This window comes from Sciurus carolinensis, chromosome 2 (assembly GCF_902686445.1).
Source record: "Sciurus carolinensis chromosome 2, mSciCar1.2, whole genome shotgun sequence".
In the NCBI taxonomy this organism is placed as follows: Eukaryota; Metazoa; Chordata; class Mammalia; order Rodentia; family Sciuridae; genus Sciurus; species Sciurus carolinensis.
In genome coordinates, this window is record NC_062214.1 from 168,733,930 (window position 1) to 168,756,439 (window position 22,510).

At 45.6% G+C, this 22,510-nt stretch overlaps 1 protein-coding gene across 3 annotated transcripts in view; it reads left to right on the top strand.

Annotated features, from left to right (window-relative positions):
• The first annotated feature begins 16,947 nt into the window (after window positions 1–16,947).
• Window positions 16,948–22,510, top strand: part of Smoc1 (SPARC related modular calcium binding 1) — a 154,494-nt gene continuing 148,931 nt past the window's right edge. For all 3 annotated transcript variants that reach the window (XM_047542369.1, XM_047542371.1, XM_047542372.1), the window contains exon 1: window positions 16,948–17,300. In XM_047542369.1, coding sequence (XP_047398325.1) covers window positions 17,202–17,300 — 99 coding nt within the window. In that variant the 5' untranslated portion in view covers window positions 16,948–17,201. The remainder of the gene's footprint in view (window positions 17,301–22,510) is intronic.

Here is a 22,510-nt window from a genome sequence, read left to right on the forward strand (position 1 = left end):
GTTTTGTGACTTGCTTCCCTTGAAGCATAATTGGTAAAAAGGTCCTAGTTGGAGAGTCCAGTGTGGTCCCACCTGTGTGAACTCTTTTCTCTTATGCACATCAAAAGGTGTTTCTCTCCTTATTTCCCCCAGCAGGAGGAGAGGGATTGGCTAAGCAAATACTGGGTTCCTGGGTAGGGAAAGAGAAAGAAGGGGTCACATTAGAGAAAAGGGAAGGACCTATTAGGAGTGGACAGTTGTGCAGATGAGCAAGCGGGGGAGAATGACCCACTGGAGCAAGATCCCTATATGCTGGCCGCTGTGTGAGACTGTGCTCAGGGCCCATCTGTACCCCAGGGCACGTACTGCACACCCAGACGAATGGCCATTCAGTTTGCAGACCTTAGTGGAAGATCTTACTTTGGGTTTGGCTCAGTGCTGACCAGGAGCAAGTGGAATGAGAGCCACGAGGGTGTTCTCCACGGCGATATTGGAGAGTCAGAGAACTTCATTGACAGTAAGCAGTGGTCACTAAAGGATAGCCTCAAGACAGTCCTCAGATGGTGGAAAAGGAATAGGAGAACTTCTGTTCCTATCTGAAGTTCACCTAAAAGCAAAACTAAAGGTGATCATTAGTGATTCATCACAGAGTGTCTCTTACGCCCCAGCTGGTCCAAACATCAGACAGTAGAAGGAAAAAACAATGATCTGGAAGACCCAGTGACTAAACCAAATTGAAATGATCTTGAAATCTACTTGGAATATAAACTTAGAGCAACCATCATTGATGATGAGTCTTGCCCTAAGCAAATATTTGCCTTGATATATCATTGAGTGATAAATTGACGCCATCATGATTAATAAAACAAAAATATAAATTTTCATGTTTGTTTAGTGCTTTCTTTTCCCTTCTTGCCTCCCTTCCCTTTCTTTCTTTTGTAGTACTGGGAATCAAACACAGGATCTTGTGTGTGCTAGGCAAATAATCTACCACCGAGTCACATCTGCAGCTCTCCTTTAAAATTTTCTGTTCATTCTGTATATACCATGTCCAGAACTTTTAGTGGTTTGGGATTTTGTTGTTATTAAAGATGCAGCACCTCCCAGCTCCAAAGCAGTTAGTGTGGATCATGGAAATAGTTTAGAGATTTATTGTCTGCTCCTCCGCCCTTTATATTTTAGCTATATCTGTTTTTTAAAAAAATGGGTAGGGGGTGATGGCTGGACCCAGATCACATCTGGGAAATGTTAGACACTTTAAAAATGTGGCCCTTTGCACACACCTGTAATCCCAATGGCTTGGGAGGCTGAGACAGGAGGATGGCAAGTTCAAGACCAGTCTCAGCAATTTAGAAAGGCCCTAAGCAACTTAGTGAGACCCTGTCTCAAAAGAAAAAATAAAAAGGGCTGGAGATGTAAGTCAGAGGTAAATTGCCCCTGGGTTAAATCCCCAGTTCTCCCCCTCCCCCCGCCAAAAATGTGGGCCTTTAGTGCCAACACTTGCTCGCTGATAACCAGTATATGAATTTTGATTAATTTGCATCTATTAAAGACTTTCAATGCTGTTATCCTGTACTTCTCTTAGTAGGTAGTGTATATTCTAGAACCAAATCAAACAGAATTTCTAAATATTCCATTCCATCAGGGTTTTAAGTAATCAGACGGCTTTTCCTTCAATTAGGGAAGAAAGGGAAATTTTTACTGGAGCAGAGAAGAGGAGGCTGCTAGGCATGAGATGAAAGGAAGATAAGGGGGAGAACTGGATGGAAGAACAGCATGGAGAGAGGGAGAGAGAGAGAGGGAGGGAGGGGAGAGGCCAAGTGGAGTCTGGGGAGAGAGCTGAGCTTGGAAAAGGAGCGCAGAGGAGAGGGGGCGGGTGGGCGTGGAGGGGAGGGTGCCCTGGGGGGAAGGGCTGTGGGCTCACTCCATTCCCTGCTTCTATTAATCCAATTAAAGTGTTGAAAATCAGATCCCATGTGAAGCTCCGAACATGAATTTTTCATTACAGCATTGGGGTGGGACTAGGGGAGGGAGCAGAGGTGAGGGAGGAGTGGGGAGGCACCAGGAGTCTCGAGGTGGGATGCAAAGGCCCCGGATCTTCCCCAGGACACGCTGCTGTGTGTGTGATACTGGGGGCCAGGCCTGCTCTTCTGGGGCCTCCCAGAAGCCCTGGCCTCCTCCCTCATGTACCTTCTGCCTTTTAAATTTCAGTCCCATTCTGCTGGCAGGGTGCTTGGCAGAGAGGGTCAGGGAAGGCCCCTGCTGTCTTCAGAACAGCCAGCCCTGCCACATTGCCTGTCTTCCCCCGCGTGAGCATGGTGGACTTCCACCGGAGGGGAAGAGAGAGAGATACCAGTGCCCAGTACCACGCGTTCAATGACAATTTGTTTCAAAACTTTGGGTGATAAAAACTACTGAGGAACTCTGTGCTCTCCTCTGCTCCACACCAGGCAGGGAAAAGATGTGCTCGGGTGGGAAGGACACTCTTGTCCCATCCCCAGCTTTCCCTCAATCCATCCTCCCATCTTCCAAATTCTATTCAGTTTAATCAACAGTTACCATGGGCAGCCAGGCATGATGGTGCATGCCTATAATCCCAGCGGCTCAGGAGGCTGAGGCAGGAGGATCTCAGAGTTTGAAGTAAATCTGAGCCATTTAGAAAGACCCAGACCCCGTCTCAAAATAAAAAAATAAAGTGGGTTAGGATGAAACTCCGTGATAGAGTGTCCTGGGATTCAATCCCTAGTACCAAAAAGAAAAGAAAAATCATTGGTGGTGCCTGGCACTGTGGCTGCGGTCTCCAGTGCTGAGGGACATAGCAGTCTGACAACCATTTCAGTGTGAGTGGGACAGACAATGAACAGCAAGCAAACTTTCTGCTTTCAGTGTCCTACCAGGGCCACGGCTGTCCCGGCCATACACCCTCCTGCTTTTCAGTCTGGTTTCATGGCTCTTTGGAAAGCTAGTCAGATGGCAAGCTAGGCTCTGCAAAATCTTCCAGGTAGCAGGTAGGGCTGGTGTGAAAACCCAGACCGTGCCCACTTTCTGATACCCTTCCCCCCAGACTTCCTTCCAGATGGTGTTTGTTGTGTGGTTAATACATTTGTTTAGATTAAAACAAAACAAAACCCTAGAGGGGTCAGTTTCATGGCATTCACTACTGTGTGCTGTCTTCTCCCTGACTGTCCCCTCCCAGACTGACTGTCAGATGGACAAGTGGCTTGGATCTGGGCGGATGGGGTCAGGGGGTGTGGATGGTTCTCTCCTCTGACTCCCCATCCACACTCAGCTCTCTTCTGCACTGGGGGCTTCCCCGGCTGCCCATTCCCTGGAAGGGGGCCTCCCCACCCGCCTGGGGTTTAATCTCCGCCAGGCCTTGCGCTGGGCTGCTGGTGTGTGGTCCTTCACACTGACGTGGCTCAGCAGCTGGAAACAGTGAGGAGGAAGGGGGACCTCAAGCATAAAACCCTGGCACTTCTCAAAACAAAACGAATGACTCCAGCTTTTAATCAGTTTAGGGCTGAGGTCGGAGAATTGTGGTTGGTTTTACATAGACAAAGCCCTTTCTAGGTCTCTGCTTTCAGAGGAATCTGTGACTGCCCTTTATGCAAATGACCGCAGCAGCCTGGGCTGGAGGTGCCCGGGCTGCTGGGCAGGGACCTGGGGGAAGAGGCTGTGTCCGTGGGCATCCAGATCCGTCTGCGGTGAAATTGGGATCAGTTACCCCCTCTTCTTATCTCAGAAGCCAGAAGAATCACAGCTTTGGGGACTGTTTCTACCCTGCCTTATGTTTTTGACAGGCAGGCTCCTTCAAAAGTGGGGATGCAAATTTAAGATTTTTTTTTTTTTAACTGGGAATTGAATCGAGGGGCTCTTCGCCACTGAGCCACATCTCCAGTCCTTTTTATTTTTTTCTTTTGAGACAGGGACTTGCTAAGTTTCTTAGGGCTTGGCAAGTTGCTGAGGCTGGCCCTCAACTTGTCATCCTCCTTCCTCAGCCTCCCAAGTTGCTTCGATCACAGGCGTATACCACTCTGCCCAGCGTGCTGCTTAAAAATTAATTTCTACATTAACACTTGTTAAGGAAACTTGCTATTTCCAGGGCCTAAACTGTGAGAGACTACATCGTAAAGCCAAAATCCTGTCACATCTCCTGTTCTCCAACCCCTGCCCTGTCCAGATTTTTAGGTTATTCTAGAATCTGCAGTCATCCTATAGTGACTTAGTGAAAGGTGCTGATGGATGAGCCGTGCCTGGGTAGACCGGCCAGATTTAGCAATTCGCCCCGCTGCATTTGAATTTCAGATAAACAATGAATCCATTTTTAGTATAGGTATATCCCATGCTATAAAATGGGGTGCTGGGTGCATGCCTATAATGCTGGTGACTGGGGAAGCTGAGGCAGGAGGATCACAGTCGAGGCCAAACTCTGCAACCGGCAAGACTTGTCTCAAAATAAAAACTGAAACGGACTGAGGATGTAGCTCCATTGTAAAGTGCCTCTGGGTCCAGACCTCAGTACCAAAAACAAGACAAAAAACAAAAACAATATGTGTGACAGACTTGCTCGCTCTTCCTGCCTGCCTTCCTCCCTCTCTGCTGTGCTGTTTATCCGACCTGCGATTTTCACAGAGCGCCCTGGTGTGCCTGGCTGCTCTGCTCTGGTCCCCTCTCATACGGGTTCCACTGCAGGTCTTCTCCTTGTTTCCTTCAGGTCCTCCTCTTTTCTTCCTGGGGTGCTTCCTGGGATCCTTCATTCTCTGTTTCTGTCTAGTTATAATCCTGTTCTCAGGCTGGTGTTTCTCTACTCTTCTGCTCTCTCTTGTTCCTTTATTCAGTCCTCCTTGTAGGCTCTGGGTTGGTCAAGGTACAGCCACTGGTTCTGAGGACTGAAGGGAATGAGATTGACGTCTTTAATTTGCGCCCTCCTACCTGAATATTCGCCAGGCACTGTGAGTTGCTTTACTAATGTTAATAGATTTAACCCTTAGGACAAAAAAAAAAAAAATATATATATATATATATGCATGCATATATATGCATATATATATCTAACATAAAATTCATGTTGTTTTGCCGCCAACACCAGAACTATCTCCAGAACGTTTTCATCTTCCCAAACTGAAACTCTGTACCCATGAAGCCCATTCCCTTCAACTCCTGGAAGCCACCATTTGACCTCCTGTGTCTATGAACTTGACTATCTAGAGGTCTCATAAAAGTGAGATCATACAGTATTTATTTCACCTAACACGATGCCTCCAAGGTTTATCTATGTTGTCGCACGTCAGGACCTCCTTCTTTTTAAAGGTTAAGTGAACTTCATGTATGAATGTGGTATGTGTATACAACATTTTGTTTATCCATTCATCCTTCAGTGTACCCGTGAGTGACTTCTGCCCTTTGACTACTGTGAATAAACCTGCTGTGGGTGTTAGTGTACACAGATCTGTTTAAGTCCCTGCTTTCGATTCTTTGAGGTATATACCCAAAAGTTGAATTGCTAGGTCTTTTTTTTTAATGAATTTTTTTTTTCTTTCTTTTTTCTTCTTGTTACCGGGGATTGAACCCAAGGGTGCTTTACCACTGAGCCACATCCCCAGCCCTTTTTTACATTTTACTTAGAGACAGGGTCTTGCTGAGTTGCTTAGGGCCTCACTAAGTTGCCAAGGCTGGCCTTGAACTTGCAATCCTCCTGCCTCAGCCTCTGGAGCTGCTGGGATTACAGGTGTGCAACCCTGTGCCTGGCGAATTGCTGGGTCTTATGGTAATTCTATGATTAACTTTTTGGGGAACCACCATGCTGTTTTCCATAGCAGCTGTATCATTTTATGTTCCAACCAGCCGTGCCCAGGGCTTCCATTTTCTCTACATCCTTGTCAACACTTGTGTTTTTTTGTTTGTTTGTTTTTGAATAATGGCTATCCTAGTAGGTATGAACAAGAAAGGCACTTGTAATTAGTATTTCCAAATGAGAAAGCTGTGGCTCAGAGAGGTCAAGTGACTTGTGTGTGGTCAGCCAGCAAGATATGGAAATGGAATTTGAATCAAAGCTTGTCTCACTCCCAAACTCAGGCTCTTAACTATTGTGTTGTATTTCCTGCCTCTAACATAAGCGTCCAAATGCAAAGTTTTCTGTCTTTGGGCAGATGTTTAATGTGCAAGACATCTGGTAAAGGCACAAATAGAGGAACAAAACATGTCTGAGGAGGTTTTATGTGTTCTTATTGAAACTATACCTCTCACGTGGGAAAATGGCAATAACACATAATTTCCCCTTAGTTTGCATTTCATCCTAGTTAACTTAAAAATGGTCTGTTCAATCTGGCTACTTCACAGTCCTTTACCTCGACATCGTCTGGCCCCTTTAATGCCCTAGCAAGGGTGACTGAACAAGGTTTTGATCTTTTTGGAGGTGGGAAGGAGGATAGAGAAGCTGGAAAATACAAGACAAAGCCTCAGCCTCAAGATGTTTGTGGTCTAACTGGCCAGGGAGACGTGGCCACGTGAGAGACATTATCCAGCAGCAGAGACACATGGACCACAGGAAGCACTGGGCTGCCGGGAGGGTGACATCCAGAAGAGCTGAGGCCAAGGGCACGAAGGAGTAGCGGCAGTACACTTGTGGCCGGTTGGGAGTATTCCTGGCCAAGGGCAAGGCTGCCCCCAGGCTGGGTGCACAGCCTGGCCGGATTCCACGGGGCGCAGGCTCGAGAGGGAGGCTGTGGTTGGTGCTGCCCTACTTCTTAGACTCTGGCTCCTTCCTGAGTGCCACTTTGCCCAGAGGCCATGGCCCTCAGATTGCACCATTGACTTTGAACCAAGCTGCCATGGAAACCGCCTGGCTCCTGCTTCTGGTGCCAGCTGAGCCCTTAGACTTACTCTCAGGAAAAACTCCATCTGGTTGTCTAGTTCTCCCAACGCAGCCTAATGGAGAAGAACCTGGAGTTGAAACAGACATGTTCAAGTTAGAAAACAGCTCCTGTGTAACCACAGGAAAATGTCTCAGCCTCTCTGAGCTCCAGTTTCTAATCTGAAATATGGGAACAATACAGGGAACCATATTGATGGTTTTCCTGAGAATGAAGTAAGATCTTTATAAAATGATTGATATATTGTAAATGCTCAATAGACACAGGTTGTTAAAATATGTGTATACATGCAATTTATAGGAAAAAATTACTGGATTTATGTTTCTCATTGTTGAACAGTTTTGTCAGTTGGGAAGGAGTCAGAGGCAGGAATAACACAGAGGAATGTAGTAGGCTTAATAACACATCCCCAGGATGTGCACATCGCAATCCCTGCAAATCTGTGACTATGTTACCTTTTGTGGCAAACGGTACATTGCGGATGTGATTAAGAGTCCTGAGATGGGGAGATGATCCTGGATTATCTGGGTAGACCAATAGAACCACAAGGGTCTTGTGGGGAAGGAGTTGGATCAGAGTCAGAGAAATCGTAAGATGGCATGCTGCTGGCTTTGAAGGCGAAGGATGAGGCTAAAGCCAAGGAATGCAGATGGCCTCCAGAAAAAAGGCAAGAAAAGGCAAGAAATGAACTCCATCCAGAGTGTCTGGAAGAACTGAAACCAGGCTGCTACCTTGATCTTAGCCCACTCTGACCTGTGGAGGTCAGAAGTGTGTTGTTTCAGCCATTAAATTTGTGCTAACTAGTTACGACAACAATAGGAAATTAAAATAGGGGTGGAATTAAAAGTACTAAACACTGAGTAGAGTGTGGGTGCTTTGCTAGGTTGCTGAGATGTCTTAGTACGGTTTGGGGTGTGAGTAGTGTATTGGTCGGTGTTCTCCAGAGCTGGAGACCCAAGGATCTCCCTAAAGAAGATTCAAGGCACAAGTATAGTCTCTGATAGAGCATTCTCGTACAGCCCATGACTTAATTCACTACTCCTAGCAACCTTGTGAAGACACGCTCCCTCTCTGATAGAGGTGACAACTGATGTCAGAGGTTGGATTGGAGTCCAAGTCCGAGAAGGTATCTGGAGCTCAGGGTTATTTCTCTGCCCCAGGTTGTTTTTTAGCCAAGATCCTACTGTCCACCCTCTACCTCTGGGAGCATTTTGCAACTTTTTGTCAAATGGAAAAAGCATTTCCGGTGGTCTTAGGGAGCTCTTTATTCTAATGACCTCTAAAAGCATCATATCTTCTAAACTGAGGTCTACCACTGTCACCAAAGTTCTGAGGAATTCCCAGAGAGGGGACCTTGATCCAGGACAAGCGGGGTTCTTGGCTTATGACAGAGGAGAATTTCAGCACTTGCCAGTCAGAGAAACGGACCTTTAGGAAAGCAGTGACACATTCAAGGGAGAAAGTGGGCCATTTCCAGAGTGAGAGATAGCACCCACAGTGGTGTGGGTGTTGATATTTATGGAGGGACGGTTGCCTGGGGCTGGACTAGGGGTGGAGCCAGACAGAGCTACCTAACTTTGTGCCAGTTTTCCAGTGCTTGTTTCTCGCCCTCATGTTACTTTTTGCAGGCAAGGGCCTGGGTCAAGGGTGAGGGCCAAGAACTCCTAGCTAAGGACATGGAATACAGGCATGGCATGCTTATTAATGCTTGTTTTGCATTTCAAAGGTTCATGGATGTTTTTGCATTCCAACATCTCTTGGGCTTCTCTTTTTGAGGTTCAGTTCATCTTTCCATTTCTGCATCTGTTAGATGTGTCAGTACCATTGGGGTCCACTGGATGCAATTTCAGTTGATTTTTAAAGCACCTCTGACTTGTTAGACTCAATATTGCTTGGAGCTTGGTGTGGTGTCTCATGCCTGTACCCCTTCAACTCAGGAGGCTGAGGCAGGAGGATCACAAGTTTGGGATCAGACTCATCAGCAACTTAGCGAGGCCCTGTCTCAAAATAAAAAATAATAAAAGCTTGAATGTAGTTCAGTGGTAAAGCATCCCTGGGTTCAATCCCCAGTTTTTAAAAAAATCAATGTTGCTTGAATTTTATTTTTTCTTAGACAGCTTTCAAAATGCATCTATAAATTTACTAATTTTTTTTGTTGTTGTTTTTTGCTTTTAGTATGAGGGATTGAATCCAGGGGTGTTTAACCACTGAGCCACACCCCTCCAACCATTTTTTTTTTTTAAATTTTTGATTTAGAGACAGGGCCTTACTAAGTTGCTGAGGCTAGCTTTGAACTTGCAAACCTCCTGCCTCAGCTTCCCAAGCTGCTGGGATTATAGGTGTGCCTCCACACCCGGTTTACTAATTTTTTAAAAGATAGCATAAGACCCATTTTATCTTTTAATTGTGATATTGGACACCTTTATAACTAAAGATACATTATGAACTCATTGTGATCTTTTTTTTTTCCTATGTCTGTATCACAATTTAGTGATTTTATCATTTAGAAATCATTTATCATTACTCGTCAATTATTCCCAATGATACTGAAAAAGACTAAAATGAGAAAACTGAAAAATGATGGCATCAACGACAATGCAGTAGTGTAATCAATTATCAGAACATTATCATCTTTCAGTTTTCTTACTGAATTGCCCAAAGTACTACATTATCTTTAAGAACATATGAAATAAAACTGGCCTGCTTTTAGTTTCCATTGAATAGACTTGAGAAATCTGGATTTCTTGTTTTCTGCCTATTATGGCAAAGAGAAGAAAACTTTTTAGAAAAAATATTTTTAAAACGTTGATAGACCTTTATTTTATTCATTTATTTATATGTGGTACTAAAAATCAAACTTCAGTGCCTCACTTCAGAGGAAAAGATTTATACAATTGTTAGACAAATCAGAAGATGAATGCAGGAGAGCCTAGGCAAATGGCGATGAAATTGATTATGTAAGACATATCTTATCTTTCCACTCCTCAGATGACAATATCCTAGATGATTTTCGCAGTCCAGAATTAATGATTTAGACATATATGAATATACCACAGTGAATCTCACCATCGTGCACACCCACAAGGGACTAAATTAAAAAAAAAAAACTATAAGAATATAGCAGAAAGACCAGTAGAGTAGAGGGATGGGAACAGGGGTGGGGGGAAGGAATGGGAAGAGGAAAAAAAAACCAGGTTTACTGAAGTAAAATTTATGTATTATAAATAACTCCTTAAGCGTACAGTTGTATTTTTTTATTCAAACATATGCAACCATATACCTGCCACCATAATAAAAATGTGGAATATTTTCATTAAAAAAAGAATGATTTAGAAATATGTGGGTGTTTTTTTGGAGGGGTACTGGGGACTGAATCCAGGGTGCCTAACTACTGAGTGACATCCCTGTCTTGTTTTTTTATTTTGAGAGAGGGACTCGCCAAGTTGCTCAGGGCCTCCCTGCATTGCTGAGGCTGGCCTTCAAATTTCAATCCTCTTGCCTCATTTGGGATTATAGGCGTGTGCCACTATGCCTGGCTAGAAAAAAATATTTTTATAGACAAAAAGGAAACATGGTATTTTTATCTAGGTAGTTATTCAGCAAAATGAATTTAATCACACAATGTTCTAGGACAAGGGCCTAAAAACTTATTTTGCCAAAAAGATATATGACAATATTCTTTAACTTTTTAAGATTTTCGTGCAAAATTTACTTGAAATCATTTGTAAATGCACAAAGACAAGTTTTATCTTTAAAAGTAGGAAAATCTGAAATAAAAATTTGAACCAACAATACTTAAATTCTTTTTTAATATTTCTAACAAAGTTCCTACTGTCTATAAAAGGACTTAAAGATGAGTCTGTTAGATGGCAAATGCTGGTCACTATTTTTCATGGGCTACTACTCATGGTGAAAAGGCTGAGTAATCTAGTTAGTCACCAATGTCATTCCACCTTCTCTCCCACTTTGGTGCCTCTGCTCCTGGTGTTTGCTATGTCCGGAAGGTTCCTCCCCTCACACTTGGTCCAGATTAAGCCAGATAGCCTACAGATCTCAACTTAAATACCACTTCCTCAGGTATCTTGTTACGAATCCTGAAGACTGGGTTAGGTCCCTTTAAAATAAACTCCCCAAACACCCGGTACACTTTTCGGTAATGTGGACACTTGCATCAGTGAATTATTGGCAATTAGTTACCTAAAGCCCATCTTCCCACTAGACTGTAAGCTCCCTGAGGTCAGTTACCTTCTATCTCTATTCACACTGCAAACTCAGAGCCTAGTGATACACACAGTAGGGATGCAATAAAGTTTGTTCAACTGCCTGTTTTGCCTCTGTGCCCATGGATTAGGACCAAATGGCGATAATTTGCAGGGGAGTATTAAATCCCTAGCTGAATGAGGTCCTTGTAACGATGCCTTCCCTGGAGCCTCAAACTCTGGAACACCTCAAACTGGAGGTGGTTATGGGCCTGAAGACACGGGAAGGGCTCCTTACCTAATGGGTTCCTGTGTAAACAATACAGGCCAATAAAGCAGGCAAATGAAAGATAAAGCAGGCAAATGGGGAAAACTGATACACATGGAAATAGGAGTTAACCTTTAGTAATGCAAATAAAATAAATAATAAATCAACACAATAGCGTGTGCAAATACAGCATGTGCTTTTGCTGTTAGGGGTGACGGTTTTAAGAGACTGTCAAAACTCTGGGTGTGCATGCAAAATTTAAGGACCACCCTTGGTGAGGTTAATCTCGGGGGTTAAGCCTCAGTTTCTCATCTGTGTAATGGGACCAATAATACAATCTCCTAAATTGGTTCTGAGACTATGAGCATGTAAGGAAAATGTTGAGTAAATAGTTGAGCTCTTAGTAGTATCAAGCGGGGGCTGGGTTTAAGTCCTGATTATGCTACTCATTTATGGCTATGGGAGTTACTTAACCTTCCCAAATCTCAGTTTCTTCATTGTCCAATGGGGGAAATAAGGTATCTACCTTACAGAGTAAATGCAAGGCTGTGTGTAAGGTCTTCACCTTGGCATTTGCGAAGCCCTCAGAGTTACTTCTATTATTGTAGTTGTTACTTTTGAAACCAGGTCACCTGAAAGTAACTAGATGAAAAGGGAGAGTCCTCTATAGGAGAAAGGGGAGGGTAGGAAATAGAAGAATGTAGACAATTACCAAGAATATTTTCATGAAGGTGTGCATTATTTTCAGTGACCCTAACCAGTCACTGGCCTCTTTAGGGGTTTATCTCTTCTGTCCTGGCGCTACATGACTTGAGCTTCATCCCAGTATGTTTTCAGTTCCTCCTACCTGAAGGTTCCTGAGAGAGAGAAACAGTGAGTTAATTTTGTAGAATCAAGAATCTGGGTGTCCAGCCCTAGGGTCATTGTTCTTTGTCAGTTCAGGCTGCTGTAACCTGGACTGGGTAGTTTATAAATAGTATTGATTTATTTCTCATAGCTCTGGAGCTTGGAAAGCCAGGACCAAGGTGCCAGCCTGGTTGGATATCCTCACATAGTGGAGAGCAGAGAGAAACAAGCTCTTGTGACTCATATAAGGACACTAATCCCACACACAAGGGCTCCACCCTTACGACCTCATCTGACCTAATCGCCTCCCAAAGGCCCAACACCTAATTCCATCACATGGAGAGGAGAACAGTAGGGTCTCCACATTTGAATTTTGGGAGGACACACTCAATCTACAATATATATTTTTAAAATTTTGACACAGTTTTGCCAAATTGCCCAGGCTGAACTTGTGATTCTCCTGCCTCGGTCCCTGGGATTATAGGCATGAGTCACGTTGCCCTGCTCCATTCTTATTTCTGAATGAAGGGAGCCGGATCAGCAGAATCAAGGGAGGTGGATGGACCCATTTTTTTGGGGAGCTGAAGGTATCATAAAGATGATGACCTTTCCTGCTAGCTGTGTCCCCGTGTTTTATCCTTCCCCAGCAACCTAAACCTTATCTGCTGGACACATGTGGTCACCTCCAGTTAAGATTACGTTTTTAGCCTGGTGTGGTGGCACAGTCCTCTAGTCCAAGCTGCTTTCGAGGCTGACGCAGGAGGATCTTAAAGTCAGGCCAGCCTGGGCAACTTAGAACCTGTTTCAAAAGCAACGAAACAAAACAAAACAACTCCCCCCCCAAACAAAACAAAACAAAACAAAACAAGGAGTAGGGTGGGATGTAGTTTAGTGGTAGAGTACCTATGGGTTCAAGCCCAGTACTGAAAAAAATAAATGTAAGAAATGACATTTTTAGGCCCCTTTGCCAGTAGATCTGGTCCTATGATTAAGTTCAAGAAATGAAACAAAATAAAATCTGACTTCTAAGAAGTGTCCTTAAAGAGAGGGGCATGTTCATATTTTCTTGTTCACTGGAAAACAGACGGGATTGGCTATGGCTTGAGCAGCCATCTTGGACCACCTGGCCTTAGGACAGGAAGATAATATAAGGAATCTGAGTTAGAGGAAGCTGTCCTATACTTAAATGGAGTGTGTACAAAAGAGAGAAGCTTCTGAATTGCTTGGCACTCTAATCATTTTTGTCATGTAGATTTAACATTTAGGAGTGGACCTGGTGAGGTTAACTTCTGTGGGTAAGCCTTATTTGCATCATAATACCTTCCTCTACTGAATACTAAGGTTGCAGGAAGCTAGTCATAAATTCAGAAAGAGAACTTAGAATTTTTGGTGTTCCAAGCTCCTGAGCTCAGTCCTGTTTTTGACCAGAGTCCTGGACCTTAGACACAGCTTGCCTCTCTGTTGGTAGCTGTTGTAACAGGTGAAGCAAACATAAATCAGGGTATATTTACACTGTAGAAGCACTTTGCTCCAGAGCCTCTTTCAGGATCTTCCTCCTTCATAAGACCTTCCTGCCCTTTCGGCCTGTGGTGGGTCCTTACTGAGTTCCCACACACTGTGTGGCTTCACTCTTCCATATGGCCTCCAGGTATCTGTCTGCTGTCTGTTAGATCGCAGCCTCTGGGAGGGCAGGATGTACACAGGAAGATCCTCAAAATAATGAGCATTGTGCCAGGCACAGAAGATGCATCAACGTGCTTGTTAAAATGAGCAGAAAGCTGCTATTCTGAATATGGACAGAGCAAGACTCTTCTGAATTACATAGAAAACTAGATATATTTGAAACTGCTGTTCCTTGCTAGGACTAAATATTTGAGGCCCTTAGACCTTAGCATTATGACACAAAGTATTGTTTTTCTTCTACTGAATATCCCCTTGCAAATAAAAGTCCCACAGGACAAGGAGTACGGCTGAAACTGGACAGACCAGTTGCCAGGAGAGCTCGATTTATTTTTGGATCATAAACCTGACCTCCAGGGGAAGAAGGAACTTGTCAATTTCACTTTTTTGCTTGGATCAGAAGATTGAACCTGGCAGAGAGATACAGTTTGGGACTAGGAGTTCTCTGGAATTTCTAACCTTCTCTGGGCTTGGGAGGAGTCTGGAGAAGAAAATGCAACATTTGAATGATGTCCATGGTTACGACAGGCCCTGCATGCCAACTAGGGGGAGAGAAAATACTTGCTAAGCAAAGTAACTGGAAAGCGGTTGCTCATATTTTAAACTAAGCTACATGGTTGAAATCCAGAATAATGTAGAGTTTTGGACCAATGACCACTTGGAAATAAGTTTTCTGGCTGGAAAGTAGCACTCGGTGTTAGGGATGGAAAGGACTAGTGCAATGCTTTTTCCCTGGGCACTTGGTGTTGCCAGATACTGGGGAGGGGAGGGCATCTCAAGCATATTTACTGACTCCAACAGATTTCTCAATAATTCCAAAAACAGAAAAAAGTTGACAAACTTGATGGGTGCTTGTGGCCAGGTGGTAGAGTCAGGCAAACCCTGCTAGGCTGCTGAGCCGGATGGTAACATGCTCATCCCGTTGGGTCCCTGGTGGATGAACACTGAGGGCACGTGGAAACTGCTGCAAGTGTTGCATGAGGCAGAGTTTGGACAAGTGTCACAAGTCCAGCTGGGCAAATTCCCAGGATGCCAGATCATAAGGGCTGTTTCCAGGAAGGCCTGACCCTTGCTGTTTACACCCTCTTCCCCTGAAACTCAGCGAAGCTCACGAATCTATGGCCCTGTAGGCTACTGAAGAATTTCCAAAGAGCCCATGGCCATGTTTAACTTTACGGTATTTGAGACTGGAGATTATAGTCCTCATGTGACAGAGGCAGAATTAGACTCCAAAAACCTGGCCTTGAAACTCAGCTCTGTCATTTTCCAGCCAAATGAGACCAGGCAAGTCACCATCTCATGAAGTGTCCATTTACCTATAAACTGGGAATGTCTATCCTATTTATTTCACAAAATCATTCTGGGGATAAATGAGACGAGGCATTTGTGCTGTTCTTTTCAACTACCAGAAGGTGATGTTTCTAACTTAACCATGGAAGAGTTTTAGAGACTCCATCTTTAATCCTGGCAACAATTCCTGGATGGGGATACTATTTTTATTCCCATTTTACAGAAGGGAAAACTGGACCTCAGACAAGTAGAATCTTCTTCAAGGTTATACCACTAGGTGGCAGACCTAGGATTTAACCCAGACTGTCCTGTTCCCAAGAGCCTGTGGGACTGCACTAATTCCCAGGAGGAGAAGGTGACAGTTCTTTTAGAGGTGTTCTTCATTTGTTTGGAAACCACAAATACTTTGTTCTCGTTTCAACACCCAATCTGGGCTTTTTTGTCTGAGGACAATGGGGAGAGGAAAAGGCTTCTAAGTGGGAGTAGCATGGTCAGGTTTGCTGAGCAGGTCAGCATGCAGGGTGGACAGAGCAGGAGTTGATAGAAGGTTTGTTCATATAATCCAGGAGAGAAACCCTAAGGGAGCAGAGCTAATCTTTGTCAGGACAACTAGGCCAGCCAGGAGGAGGAGGAGGAAGGGGAGGAGGAGGAGGAAAGGAGGAGGAGGAGGAGGAGGAGGAGGTAAAGCACAGGGGTTTACAATCTGGAGAAAATAATCCCTCCCCAGGCAGCCAGTGTCCCTTATGGGGGGAAGTAAAGCACTGAAGGTTATGTTCCACATACAATGATCACGGTTCTCCTGGGGTGAATGCAGCTGACCACCTTGTGCTGTTGAGGAGTGGTGTGTTACAGTCCTATGGGACGCCTGCTCTGGGCAAAGCCCTCAAACATCTGGTAGGACCCTTTGGTGTCCAAGTGGTTGGGCACCCAGGAGAGATCTCTCCTTCCTCTGACCCATCTGTGGGATTTCTGCACCCACAGACTACCCTTTCTTCAGCAATGCCTTTTCCTCCTCTCCAAGCCAGCCCATGCCCCTTTGACCACTTCTAGGACTGTGAGGCCACAGTCCCATGTCCCATGGCCTTCCAGATCAAAGCATGTAGCTGGACTCCTAGGTTCCAATTCTGGGTCACTGGAACTACAGAATCACCGGTGCTCATCACCATACCTACAGGGGTTCTCCCTAGCAGGTGCTACCTCACCTTGTCCCCTGGAGACTTCTCCCCAGCAGTGACTGTGGAACTCAGGTGTTACCCCCAGAGAAGTCAGGAAGAAATGAATGCTCCCTGGTCTCACTCCAGTGCCGGTCACAACTCTCCCTATGCGTGTCACCTGGCGACTTCTTGGTGTCCCTGGAGTTGCTGTATCAGGGAAACAGATTTCTCAGCGCCTTTGTGCTATAGCATTGTCATCTGAAAAATGGGGCTAAGAATATTTTCCCTGCTTCCTTCTCCGGGCTGCACTTGAGCTAAAAACTATACATGCCTAAGGCTTCATCATTAGCCAGGTGAGTATTCTTGGTGGGTTTCAGGCTGCCGGAGCGCTCTTTGGTTTCGGCGGGCGGAAGAGCCAAGAGAAAGTTACTTTTCATCCCAGTCTCTCCTGGAGTCCACTCGGGCGGAGCGTAGGAGTGTCGCTCCTCGGTGGGGGGTTGACCACGAGCCGCCCCTCTTGCCCCTCTCCTATTGGCTTTCACCTGCCAGAGGGTCGGCCGCTACAGGCTTCTCGGCGCGTCAGTCAGGCCCGCCGGGCCCCGCCCCGCTCCTCCGGGGGTTTATAACGGGAATTCCCATGGCCCGGGCTCCGGCATCCAACCTGCTGCAGCCGTGGCCCGGCCGAGCGCCGCGTGAGCCGCGCGTTGAGCACACGCTCGCGCTCCAGCTCCCCGCCTTCGCTGTTCATGACCGACAGTGTCCTCTGGCTGCAGCCTCCGCCAGCCCCCGCCTCAGGCCCGCTGCCTGCTCCCCGCCGCCGCGAGGGCGCCGAGCGTAGGAAGGCAGGCGCGGTGTGTGCCCCGCCCAGCCCGCGACCCCTGCCCGCTACCGGCTGCCTGGCCCAGCTGGCACCATGCTGCCCGCGCGCTGCGTCCGCCTGCTCACGCCCCACTTGCTGCTCATGTTGGTGCAGCTGTCCCCCGCTCGCGGTCACCGCACCACCGGCCCCAGGGTAAGTGCGCCCGGAGCCGCGAGCCCACCTGCGGAGGGAGATGAGCTCGTTTTGCCGCTCATCCCTGGGGCGGGAGGAGGGGGAAGGGTGGTGTCGGACCTTGTCCCCCCCGTCCGGTCCCCCCCCCTGCACCTACTATCCAGTCCCGGGGCGGGCTTCTTGGCGAAGTTGCTGGAATAAAATTTTCTCCCATTTCTTCCCCCATTTCTGGCGACACCGATCCCCCTGTCCCTGCGAACTGTCACTGGTGGGTTTTCCTTCCTAGTCTCTCCTATGGCATTTTGCGCCAGGACCCTTAGAGGCGCCTCCTGTGTCCGAGGGAAGCTCGCTCTCGGCTAGAGTAGGGCTTCCCTGTGGTCTCACACTGCGCCAGTCCAGGCGCGCTGGCGTTCTTGGCAGGCGGCGGGGGGCAGCTCTGCCTGGAGAGTTTTAGGTTACCCGCTAGCCACACAAGGACCTTGTGTTGTTGTTGTTTTAAAAAGCGATCGCTGCTCGTAAAACCCACAGCAGATAATTTTAATGCTCTCTCCTGCCGGCACGGCCCTGGAGGAGGGGCAGAGGTGGGGGGCTGTGGAGAGGTTGCGAAGAGCTGCGCCGTGTTCAAGGGTCTCTTCCCCTGGTTTCAGCGCCAAGAGGTTGAATTACTTGTTGAACCTTGGTCCGATTGGAGTTTCTGAACGACACGAAACGTGCCAATTCTGTGCACAGGACAGGCTGTCCAGGGCATTGTAAAATCTCCTGGAACCGACAGCATTGTGTTCATTTCTGGTCTAGATTATTGCTCTCCCCGCCCCCTCCAATTGGTCTAATAAAGAATTTCACTGCCGTAAAAAATGTACTATTAAACCACCTAGTGGTTCGTTTGGCCAAACAATCCAGGCAATCTCTGGCCAAGCATGGGTTTTGGTCAAGGCAGTCGCGGTCGCCTTTCGGGATAGCTGCTTACCTCCCACGTCCCAGCCGTGAAGGTAACTAGGTTCTTTGTGAAAACAAGGTTGGCTCCTTAACCAACTTGTACTTTCTTTCCTGGATAGTCTTCAGCCCTGTTTCCCGGATGACTAGTCCCATTACCACCTGTTCACATTGCAGCTTCTTTATTCATAGCTTTTTCTATATGAGAATCATCTTTATAGCTGTGTGTGTGGAGGGAAAGCTTTGCAAAGCCTGACAAGCCTTAATGACTGCCCAGATGCTGGCCGATTACATCTGAGCCCAGCTATCACTGTGAGATCAGATTTGCAGCCACTTAGGAAAGAAAAGTGTTTGTCCCCGTGTTGGGCCGGCCCTTGCTTTTATGACCAGATGTGCAACAGCAGCAGTTAAAGTGCGGCAGATTAGATCCAGGGCGTGTCATAAATCCTCGACAGCAGGCATTCCCAAAGCTGGGGCAAGTCAGGGCTCCGGGAGTGACTTTTATGGATGCAGATGAGGATGCCTTTTAAATGAAGCTGCTTGGTTTGATATTAGGACTTGAAGCTCTTTAAACTCTGAGGTCAGGCAATCCACAGTGTTCCCTCCAATAATTAGGAACAGTCAAGACAGAGATGCAGACCAGAGCACCCCGAGTGAGATCTGGATGCCCGCCCACAGGAGGGTCGAAAGGAGAGAGGCCCTCCAACAAATGGTGGGGGGCTCATTTGCTGCTGGGCATGTCTAACGTCTCAAGCCATATGGCTTTCCTGAAATCGAAGGAAGCAACTTTTAGGGGAAAGCTAGGGACTTTAGGGGAAAGCAGAGATTTTGGTTAAGGTTTCCCTCCAACTTCTTTAGCTTATTAATTTGATAGAAGCAATGGAACATAGCAGGAACAGCTCTTTTCCTCATTCTTTTTTCTCTTTCTGTCTCTTAGGTAGGCACGTGCACACACACTTGAACACGCAACATGCATGTTTATGGTTAGAAACTTCCAAGAGAAAACTGGTGTCTTTACCATATGGTCATCTTGTTGCACTATAGGCAACAATAAGTACTACCATCTATGAGTTTATGAACTTTTGGGCTGGGTATTTTACGTGATCTCTGATACTTAGAACAAGAAGAAGGTGGGTGTTTTTCATGCTATTTTGCAGAATAGGAAGCTAGACTCTTGGAGGCTAATGATTTGCTTGAACTAGTCATGGTATATAGATGTGTCTCTGGGATCCAAATCCCAGTTCATATGGATTTAAAGGTTATATGCTTTTCACACCACCCAGAAGCTGCAGGGAATTTTTCTTCAACGAGGGATGCCATTCCTGTTAAAGGGACAGAGGGCTCAGTGAGAAAATTCCGAACCCAAATGCATCAGGCAATTCTTCAGAGAAAGTGTTAATGTTTTTAAGTGTCTATATTGATAAAGGCGTATGTTTGAACTTCAACCTATTCCAGAAGATTCCGACTTCTTGGTGGCCCCAGAAGCGTGGCTCTGGTTGAGATCAGTGGTGTCATAGGAAGAGCAGAAACATCTGGCTTGTTGCAGAATTCCCTGTGGGCACCCCTAGGTCTCTTCTGTTAATCTTTTGAGTGACAGAGGCTTAAGGATTGGCATCTTTTCCAGCTGGCTTTCTAGGAAACTGAGAACATGCCCTTTCGGTTTAACTTTATCTGGCTCACTAATTGAGCTCCCCTGAGGCCTAGACCCCAATCCTTGCCCCCTTATTTGCTTCCTGCCTTCCTTCATAAAATTCTGACATTTGTTTGACTCTGGAAACCAGCAGCTATCAAGTATCAGATTGGAGGCTATTATGTAGGAAGCACCTGATTTTGGGTCTCTTGACTCTGAACAACTGCCTGCCTACCTGGGATGCTGGTCAGGATTCTTTTAATTATGGTGCAGGCAGCCCTTTCTTTAATCCTGCACAATTTACTGAAAATGTTTTGGGGAGGGGAGGGGCTCCCCCAGGCTGATGGAGTCTGTTTGATGGGCAGACCAAGTCAACTGCTTTGTTTAATCCTCTTCTGCCCTTAAAGACAGGGAGTGGAGTGAGGGCAAGGACTGAGCCCATGTTGTCCATCCTTGTATCCCCAGAGTCCAGCACAGGTCCAGGCACATGGTAGAGACTTGCTTTCTTGGTGTTTGGGGTTGGAATGAACAAATAAATGTAGATAATGCATGTTTAACAGTGATCCACAGGTTCTTCATTTTTGGTGCTTTGACGTGACCAGAGAGGAAGGAAACAGGTTTTAGGAATTTGAGAAACAGGAGAAAACCAGAAAATCAAGAGGTCTGAGTCAGAAATTCATTTCTTAATTGTCTTAGGCATATTCTTTATTCTCTTTCCTCTTGATTACTTGATTCATCCTTCAAACCCAGCTCCAACATCACTACCTAGGAATTTTTCTGCAGTTCCTAACTTTTGGTCAGAATTAATCACTCTCAGCTTTGAATAGCTTCTGTATCTGGTCTACTACTAATCTTTCTGTAGTGAGAATTTTCTTTTTCTTTTTTTTGCGGTGCTGGGGATTGAACCCAGGGCCTTTTGCTTGTGAGGCAAGCACTCTACCAATTGAGCTATATCCCCAGCCCTTGTAGTGAGATCTTAATATCAGGCCAGTATCACTGTAGAGTTCAATTCATTTCAATAAGTACTGACAGACTTCAAGGAGCATAGAAATGAATGTGATCTGTACTCTGCCCTCAAGGGGTTTGCAAGTTGGCTCATTTAACAAGACATGATCATGCATGAAGTACCAAAGGGGAAGACTCAGTGTGGTTACAAGTATTTGCCAAAAGTGAAGCAGCTTCTAGACTTTCCCTTTCCATTAGACTAGTCTGGCCCAGTGTCTGGACCAGCATGGGTCCTTGTTCTGGTTAGGTGCTCTTCCTATTATCTGTGTGCCCATCAAGAGCTCTTCTTTTTTGGCGTGGAGGTGCATGCCTGTAATCCCAGCCACTGGAGAGACTGAGACAAGAGGATTACAAGTTTGAGGCCAGCCTTGGCAACTTAGTGAGATCTTCAGCAACTTAGTAAGAACTTGTCTCAGAATAAAAAATGAAAAGGGCTGGTGAATAAAAAGCCCAATGGTAAAGTAAAGCACGTTTGGGTTCAGTCCCTGATAAAAAACAAAAACAAAAACAAAAACCAACCCAAAAAAACCTCTTCTTTTCCATGTGGAGGGATTTAGTTGACATCCTGCTCAGGTGTTAAGCTGAGAACATGACTTAAACATTTTTGTAGAGCTGACATGGTATTTCAAGCACAGAATCAAAGAAGCACCAGGCATGGCGGCTCATGCCTGTAATCCCAGTGGCTCAAGAGGCTGAGGCAGGAGGATCGCAAGTTCAAAGCCAGCCTCAGCAATTCAGCGAGACCCTGTCTCTAAATAAAATACAAAAAAGGGCTGGGGATGTGGCTCAGTGGTGAAGCATCCCTGGGGTCAATCCCCAAAATCAAAGAGGTAAGGAAGAGGAAACAATCATCTTAGAATCTCTAGGAAAGATAATCAAAATGGAAGTCCTTTCTTCCCATGATTTTTTTTATTGGTGCATTATAGTTGTACATAATGGTGGGATTCCTTATTACATATTTGTACATGCACAAAATATAACAATATAATTTGGCTGGTATCATTCTAAGTATTTTCCCTTTCCTGATCCTGTTCCCTCCCTCTGGTCCCTTTCCTCTAGTACTGATCTCCCTTTGATTTTCATGAGATACTCCCCCCCACCCCGACTTTCTGGAAAAGTTTTTGAAATAACTCATTATCTCTTAAAGTTGAATATTCACACTCCTCATGGCACAGCAAGCACACTCCTAGGTATGTACACCCAAGAGAAACTCTCTCCCTGCAAGCCTGGAAGGAACCCAAATGCCCATCCATGAGAGGGCAGATAAATGATTGATGAATTTACACAGTGGAAAGTTACACTCAGCCCAAATGAACAATAGTGACATGTAGAAATCTGAACGAATACAATATCAAATAAAGGAAGTGTACCAGAGATGTAGCATGACATCTTTTGTAAACTTTTATCAGTAACAACAATTAGTGAAACACTCTTCAGGCGTAGCTATACAGCTACAATAAAGTGATATGAAAGGGAAATCAAAGTAATGATAGACCCTGACTCAGGGTGAAGTTAGGGTGAGGCAGGGGGTTAGATTGCTGGGGAAACCATATGGTGAATGTGAGTTAGTGTCGATCCTTTAGAGGGGAGAAGGAGGATGGGTTTGAGGATATTATTATTCAAGTTCTAATGGTTGATTAAATAAAAAAATGGGCCCCGCATA